Source organism: Crocodylus porosus, unplaced genomic scaffold (genome assembly GCF_001723895.1).
Source record: "Crocodylus porosus isolate Cpor-Errol unplaced genomic scaffold, CroPor_comp1, whole genome shotgun sequence".
Classification (NCBI taxonomy): domain Eukaryota; kingdom Metazoa; phylum Chordata; order Crocodylia; family Crocodylidae; genus Crocodylus; species Crocodylus porosus.
Window position 1 is genome coordinate 31726155 of NW_017728912.1, and position 8111 is coordinate 31734265.

The window sequence follows — 8111 nt, forward strand, 5'->3', positions numbered from 1 at the left end:
TAATGAAACCGTGCCGGTTGCTCTTGAGCATCATCCCTGAAGCCGGCCCATCACAGATGTGCTCCTTGAGGATCTTCTCAAAGAGTTTCCCTAGGATTGAGGTAAGACTGGGCCTATAGTTGCCTGGGTCCTTTCTCTTCCCTTTTTTGAAAATGGGGACCACGTTAGCTATCTTCCAGTCATCTGGCACCTGGCCCGAGCACCACGAGTGCTCGTAAAGCCGTGCCAAGGGCCCTGCAATAACTTCAGCTAGCTCCCTCTCCACCCTGGGGTGGAGAGCATCTGGACCCGCTGAGTTGAACACGTCCAGCCCCTCCAGAAGCTCTCTAACCCGGTTCTCCCCAACCTGAGGTCTGGAGGCGTTCCTCTCAAGTCCGTCTGGCATCACAGCGGGGAAGTCCCAGTCCCCGCACAAGAAAATGGAGGTGAAGAATTGGTTAAAGAGGTCTGCTTTCTCCTCTGGCGCAACCACCAGATTGCCCAGAGAATCTTGCACGGGCCCCACATTTCTCGGTACTTTCTTCATCCTCCCTATATTTTTGAAAAAGGACTTTTTATTATCTTTGATTTTGGACGCAAGTCCTAGCTCTATGTCTGCCTTAGCTTTCCTGACAGCCCCCCTACATGCCGAAGCAGAGGACGTAGCATCCCCCTTCCACCGGTTGTACGCTGCCTTTTTGGCAGTCAGTCATTTCCGTACACCCTTGGTGAGCCAGGGGGGCTTTCGGGCACTCCTGCCCCCCGTGCTTCTTGTTGGGATGGTCACCCCTTGGGCCCTGAGTATTGTCTCCTTAAGGAACGACCACTCATCTTGGGCTCTGAGTTCCCCTCCCCTTGAGAACCCCCGTGCCTCTCCCACTAATCTCCTCAACTTGTTGAAGTTGGCCCTCTTGAAGTCTAGGGCTACCGCCTTTCTGCAGGCCCTTGACACCCTGCACTGGATGGTGAATTTCAGCAAGCGATGATCGCTATCACTCAGGTGGTCAAGAACCTGGAGGCTCCTTACCAGGTTGTCGCCATAGCTGTGCCCATGGTGTGGTGTCCACATCCACTTTCCATTCCTTCTGGCTAGTGGCCTACATGACAAAGTTGTGCCAATTTAATGTAACTGGCAAGATTCTTTGAATAGATATGATACCTCTTATTAGACCAGCTGGGTACTTGGAATATGTTTTTAACAAGCTTTTGGCTCCCTATGCCTAAAGAAGGGTGACTGTGCCCGGAAGCTTGCTAAAAACTTTTTATGTCGTTAGACCAGCATGACTACAACCAAAAACTCAGCTTTAATTTTAACTGGCATTTAAACTGGCTGGGTGGACAATATCTGGTTTGGCTTAAGAGTGTCTTCTTTCAGTTTAGCATACACTGTCTCCTAATTGATTGTAGCCAATTTGAAATGATGTCCATGCAGCTTATGAAATATGCACCTTAAATATGGAAACTTAAATAAGGTCTTGGCTATTGTGACAGGCAGCACCTTGGAGCACTGTGGTCATCGGCTGCTGAGTGGATAATAGCATCTAAGAGACTTCCATATACTTGAGTGAGAGGACTCCTGAGGCCAGTCAGGACAGTATTTTGCTATGAGTGATGCTCCTTTAACACAGACCTTGCTTGGAGATGGTGCTGTCATGAATATTACCCTTCCCCACCCTTCCCACCACCAACAGTTGCAGTCAGACCTTATTTTGGAGACTAGTTTTAAAACAGGACAAGCTGCAGTTGTTACTTGGTGCCTGTGAACATGGTCATGCATTCTTTTGTTTCTGCCTCAGGATTTTGCAGATCAACATCCTGCTAATGCAGTAGAGATCAAGCTTACAATGGCACAGCTGAAAATTGCTCAAGGTATGAGGCACCTTTTTTGTGTTGGGAAATGCTTGCCTTTTTATTTGCCCTGTGTTTGAGGACGCACTTTGAAGGTATATTTACACTACAGTGATTGCAGTGCTCTACAGGGATACCTAGGCTAGCTGGGTGAATCCATGGTGCTACAGTGACAGCCCATCCACTACCATAGTGGGATGGAGTCTCCTAGTAAACAGGAGTATGCTGCTAGGTGAGAGCTTGGCATAGATACTCGTAGAACACTTCCACCCTGAAACCAGGGTCTTGGGAAGCTAACAGAGCATGGTTTTGGGCACTGCTAGTATTGGTCCTTCAGGATCTTGGAAGATGAACTATTGTGGGTACTTCAGACTAATAGAAGAAAGTGAGGGCAGGATGCTAGTAATCCAAGGTCTAATTTGGCAGGTTCAGCATGTGCGGGGTATGTGCTAAGCAAAGGGGGTGGTTCTTCCATTGTCTTGTGACTGCTCCAGCAGGCAAAGCTGTAAGATTAGTGTGCTGTGTGCTACTGCTGCTGACTGAATATTGCTCAAGTTCCGAGTCCTTCCCCTCACCCTCACTTATGCACTGTCCCACACCATGTTTGGCATAGGTTTAGTGTCTGTTTGTCCAGAGTGCCAGCATTATGCTCCCTGGCTGCTTGGTAAAGCTACCTGTAGTTAGTGGGACTCTGTGATGTACACAAGGAAACAGTCTGGCCTAATATGGCTTGAGGAGGCTTCAGAATTACCCTGTGTTGGTCTGATTTTATACCCGTTGAAGCAGGTGGTGTAACGCAAGTCAGGCCATGGTTGTGGATCCTACCATGCAGGGTTGTTCTGACTTTTTGTAGAAGCCACCCAGCTCTTTATTTTCCTGCCTCTGCTGTGAGCCTGCACATACAGTACTGCCCACAAGCCCCTGTATTTAGGCTTAAACAGGAAGGAGCCCCTTGGATGGGCCAGCTGCCTGCCATCCCTTGGGCATGTGGAGCCCAGAACCATGCTCTGGTCAATGGTAGAAGAATGAGGCACTGCTGAGATTTGTCACTTCCCTGCTAATAGCTGGTGATTGGAGTCATCTGAGCAGTTGTGGTGGAGAGCTTCCTCACCAGGTGGGGAACGGGGAGGGTGTAGCATGTCATGATTCTCCTCAGCACCTCCCCCATCCGGACCATCATGTACTCAGATGTTTCTAGGCAGAAGTGGAGAAGCAGCAGAGCAAGGAAAGCATTGCTGTACAGCTGAAGGTACACTTCTTTCTTTAAGGTAGCATCACAAAAGCCTGCATCATTCTGAAGAGCATAGAGGAGTTGCAGCACAAGCCAGGCATGGTGAGTAGCTGTTACTGTGTTCCCAGACATGCACTGTCACAATGTCCTTATGTCAGGAGCCTTTCTCTGTTCCTGTTGTCCCCTTCCTGCTGGTTCTCAAGGCTCAGGTCTGCCCTTGATGTGTGCTGTCTGTCTTGGCTCACTCCTCTGCCTGCAGTGATGCTTGCTTGCAGAGACTTTTCATGCATAGCATTATACCTCAGTAGATTTTAGAACTTGGAACCATCTTGTTTATCCTGGACACAGCTGGCCAGCCAAAGGCTAACAGCTTACATTAATGATTGCCAGAGGCTATGAACTACCATCCTTCCTAGTCACAGCTGCTCAGACCCCTCTTGTATTTCAACTGCACTTGGATAATATCCTAGGCCAGCTATTTGCCTGGGAAATAATGTTAAGAATTTATTAAAGAGGAGCTTCAAAATGCCTTCATGCTTAACCAGTAGCTGGAAGCAAGGTGGAGTGAGCCAGTAAAACATGACCCTTCAGTTCTGTATGATGCTCAAAGCATCCTGTAGGCACTTTGGCCTTCTTAGCTTCTGGGATTCAATATCTTGTTCCCTTGCCATGCAGATACAAGCTCCTTTCAAGGGGATTGACTAAGATTTTCATATGTTTACAACAAAAGAAAGAAATCTGGCAGGCAACTTACCCAAAGAATAAATACTAAGCAAATGTGTACCCTCATGTTACTGTTCTACTCATATTTATCAGTCAAAGCTGCTATTGTGGTTTTAGTAACAGTACAAAAGTTCTTCACAGTACATGATCTCCTCTTCCATCCTTTGTGCAATAAAGTCATAATCAAGCTTTTGTAATATTTGTTGTTTCCATGGTGATGACATAGTTCTTGTATCCTAACCATCAACCTAACTGCTGGAAAAATGGGGCAGTTGTGCTTGGTGGGGAGGGGCTTTTATTCAGATACTCTGCTAAGCACCAAATTAGGCTGTCCTGGCCTTTACAGTGACATCCTGGTTGGGACTTCAGGAACTGTAGAGTAGAAGTATTGCAAATGGGTTTGTTGCTGCTTTTGGAACTCCCCTATAGCAGTGCTTCACTTGATTCTTTTGTTCTTTAATGATTTTTTTAGCTCACCCTCTAATTATGCATTTCTTACTCCCTGCCACATGTGCACATTTTAATGGAAAGGCCAGGGAGACAGTGTTGCAGGGATTTGTACTATGGTAACCTCCAACACTCCTCTGGGGTGGTACTTCCCAGAAGATGCATCTGTTTGGGCACTAGCACCAGTGGGCTTGCACCTGAATGCTCCCTATCCTTTCTGAGGGGGAAGCACAATTGCATTAACCATCCCTTAATTCTGTGCTCTTGTGTCCCTCAGGCAGACCAGTGCCGCAAGCTGTCACCATCCTAAGGTGACAAGTGCTAAAAATAAATGTAAATAAACTCCATTCGGTTGGCAACAAGATGACTAAAATCCTGGCTTTCAAGCTGTTCTTTGATATTTGCAGGTGTCTGCATTGGTGACAATGTATAGTCATGAAGAAGATATTGACAGTGCGATTGAGGTCTTCACACAAGCTATCCAGTGGTACCAGCAATTCCAGGTAAGCAGAGCAGGAAAGATGGCATGTAAAAACTTGAGTTGCCTTGGCTGGTTGGCAGCTGGTTTGGGTCCACCTGTTCCTCACCAGCTCCTACCTTCTTCCAGTACACGTCAACAGGAGAGGAGTGCTTTGGTTCCGGTTTGTCCTTGCCAAACGCTAACCCCATCTATTGAGGCTGGGGGATTAGAGAGCTCTGCTTCTCATCCATGTGAAATGCTTCTGGCATTAGGTTTGTCACAGGCCAAAGGTAAACCTGCCATAGGGAGGAAATGGCAGGCTATTTACCAGCCCTTCTGGTGCCTGCTGGCTTACCAGGGGTGTAGAGCTGGTAGGGGGCAGTGTGCAGAATTCCTTCTTTCCTTGTAATAATGCAGTCATTTGTCTCTTGGTATTTATTTGAAGAGCTTCAGGGCTGGTGGTCAAATACATGCTCACCAGCCTGCTTGTTTTGCTTTTAAATGAGTCATAGGAATGATCAGGTTCATTCCTCTGGGCTGACAGTAGTAATCTCATCCAGTGTCTGACCAGTATGTGTCTTGGAAGAACAGGATGTAGCACTTATTTTGGCAGGTAGCTAATTGTCAGGAGTAATTAGAGAACTTGAGTCCCATTGAAACTGTTCTGCTGCAGCACCAGCTGTTGACTGCATCCCTCTTTCTTGTTTTTCCTCCTGCAAGGACCCTGAGCTTTTCCAAACTCACCTGTCTGCAAATTTGGCCCAAAGGCCAAGTTGTCAGGCGCTGAGGAAATGGCTGACATGCAGAGGTGACAGAGCGGTAAATCAATGTTACCTTGCTGGGATTATTGAATCCTGCTGAAGCCTGCTATCCCCACCTCTGGTTTTGATGGGCAGCTGTCAGTAAGGACATAGGCTGCTGTATTAACAAGGTAGAGGTGTGGGGACCTGCTCCTTTGTAGGTGGGGTCTCCAAGCAGAAGGCTGGTTCGCACATCACGGCAGCTCTTATGCAAGGAAGTGAAGGGCTGAGGGTGTACAGCGCTTGGGTCAGAGCCAGGAACACTGTTATGCCCCTTGTACTCTAGATGTGCAGGGACCAGGACAATGCGTGTCCCCAGTGCTAAGTAGCAAGGAGAAGGCAGAGTTGGGAAGATGCCCCCCGCCACAATTTCCCTGTGCAGTGGGTAGTGGCTTGAACCTCCAGCACGTGGGCCACATGCAGTCTGCCAAGCCATAGGTATAAGGCCCTCAGATCAGGAAATTTGACAAAAAATACATCATCCCCTTTCCCTCACTGTAGAATCCCAAGTCCTGCACAGCAGATTGGGGCTGTGTGGATGGGTCTGTGCTAGTGGAGTCAGGTTGAGTCTGGGCCATAACCCACCCCCATTCCCCATGGGGATGTCTCTTGTCTTCCATGCAGCCAGATGGGGCCCTGCTGTGACTACGCTCTGCTAGATTGGGACCACAAGCTGATCTGGCTTGGGCATTGCCAATCCGGCTTGTCAGCCAGAAAGGTTGAGTGCTACTGGCTTAAAGCCATGATTGTGCTAGTTCTGGTATCTTCCATGTCACTGGGCAGTAGACATCAATTGGTCCTGTGGTCTGAGCTGGTCTCTAGTGCACTGAAGAGACAAAGCAGCAGGATCATCAGCTTTGCTCAGTGCCGGTGAGCATCTCCTAATTAAAAAACTATTACTGCTTTCAGCCAAAGTCTCCAGTTCACCTGTCGCTCATACGGGAAGCAGCAAACTTCAAGCTGAAACATGGGAGAAAGAAGGAAGCCATCAGTGACCTGGAGGAGCTGTGGAAGTGAGTCTGTAGTATGGCTGGAGGAAGGGGTGTCTTGCTCTGTTTCTAGATCCAAGCTGTGCAGGTGATGTCTGTGAGGATGGCCTAGGGCTTCTGGTGGTTAGATACTTGCAAAGGGACTTCTATTCTATGCCATGCTCTCTGCCTCTGTTCTTGGCAACATGATGGAGCCAGAGTAACTAACTACAGCCATAGGGTTAGCACTGCAGTCTGTGGGAGCATCTGGTAACACCCGGTAGGACTCATCTGTATCTTTCCCAGAAGGAATTGTCATTCTTAAGGAATACCATAGCCAGTGTGGAGGCAAGCAGCTGCTCCCAATGAAGTCTTTGCCACATTGAAACTTCTGATTGGTCCACTGCTGCTTTGGACTGATCCCTTTCCATATGTGAAGGGAGAGCATTTGGGTAACTAGTTTACAGCTGGTTTTCTAGTTCACCCTGGGGAGCAGGGTCATTTTATTTTCTTTATATGGTGTCAGAAGGCTTTCCTAAGAACTATTTTTCTTTTTTTAAAAAAGGTACCAATTTAAAAAAATTCATGAGAGAATGCTGTACAGTAGGGATAATTAAACAGGTCCCATATGTCAGGTCCTTTTTGAAGGCTCACTCCTTGGTGAGAGGCTGGCTGAAGTGCTGACATGGAAGTGGAATCCCTGGACATCACACTAGAGGCCTCTTCCTCCTGCCACTCTATCTGATATTGTGACAATGACAGCGTTGGTAGAGTGTAGTTTGTGCACAGCCAGACCCGTGGCCATAGCAAGGAGAATGTTCCAGATGTTCTGTAAACTTCAGAATGGTCCTTTCTTTTTCCTTCTAGGCAGAATCCAAAAGATGTTCACACCTTGGCCCAGCTCATCTCTGCCTACTCCCTTGTTGATCCTGAGAAGGCAAAAGTGTATCCTCTGTGACAGTGGCAAGGTCTGCAGCAGGAGGGGGGTGTTTGCTTTTTCTCTTTAGATTCCTGAAGAATTTTTCAATGGTGCTAGGAACTTTGGATCTGCTTCATGAACCCTCTGGTGGGACCATTTGATACCTGCTGCCCCTGGAGAAGTGAGGAGGTTTATTTGCAGCTCCATACTAAGGGTGGAGCTTCCTGAAAGCATCTGATTGACTTGGGCACCTAGCTGCAGTTTATTTCTCATGGGAGTTGGGTCTTTTGAAACTGCCATTCTGAGAGCAACAGTGTTGGTCTAGAATGACCAAAAAAAAAAAGTCAGCAGTCCAATTGCTTTCCCTGTAATATCCTTGTTATCTGTAACAATGTGGTGTACTCATAGAATCATAGAAGTAGGGTCAGAAGGGACTTTGTAGATCTTCAAGTCTGACCCCTTTCCTGGGTGGGAGAAAAACTGGACTCAAATGAATCCAGCCAGGTAGGCATCAAGCCTCTTCTTAAAGATCCCCAGGATAGGAACCAGCACCACTTCCCTTGGAAGTCGGTTCCAGCTCCTAGCCGCCCTAACTGTGAAGTAGTTCTTGCGGATGTGTAATCTAAACCTACTCTCCAATAATTTGTGTCCATTATTCCTTGTCATGCCAGGGGGCGCTAGGGGAAACAGTGTCTCCCCTAAACCCTTCTGGTCCCCCCTAGTGAGTTTATAGACA

The 8111-nt window shown here is 47.6% G+C and overlaps 1 protein-coding gene across 1 annotated transcript in view; it reads left to right on the forward strand.

Annotated features, from left to right (window-relative positions):
* The window catches only part of LOC109309460 (signal recognition particle subunit SRP72-like), an 11526-nt gene extending 4094 nt beyond the window's left edge, over positions 1 to 7432 (forward strand). Inside the window, exons 3-7 of the mRNA XM_019534234.1 lie at positions 1776 to 1848; positions 3096 to 3160; positions 4636 to 4731; positions 6398 to 6501; positions 7324 to 7432. Coding sequence (XP_019389779.1) covers positions 1776 to 1848; positions 3096 to 3160; positions 4636 to 4731; positions 6398 to 6501; positions 7324 to 7414 — 429 coding nt within the window. The 3' untranslated portion in view covers positions 7415 to 7432. The remainder of the gene's footprint in view (positions 1 to 1775; positions 1849 to 3095; positions 3161 to 4635; positions 4732 to 6397; positions 6502 to 7323) is intronic.
* The last annotated feature ends 679 nt before the right edge of the window (positions 7433 to 8111 follow it).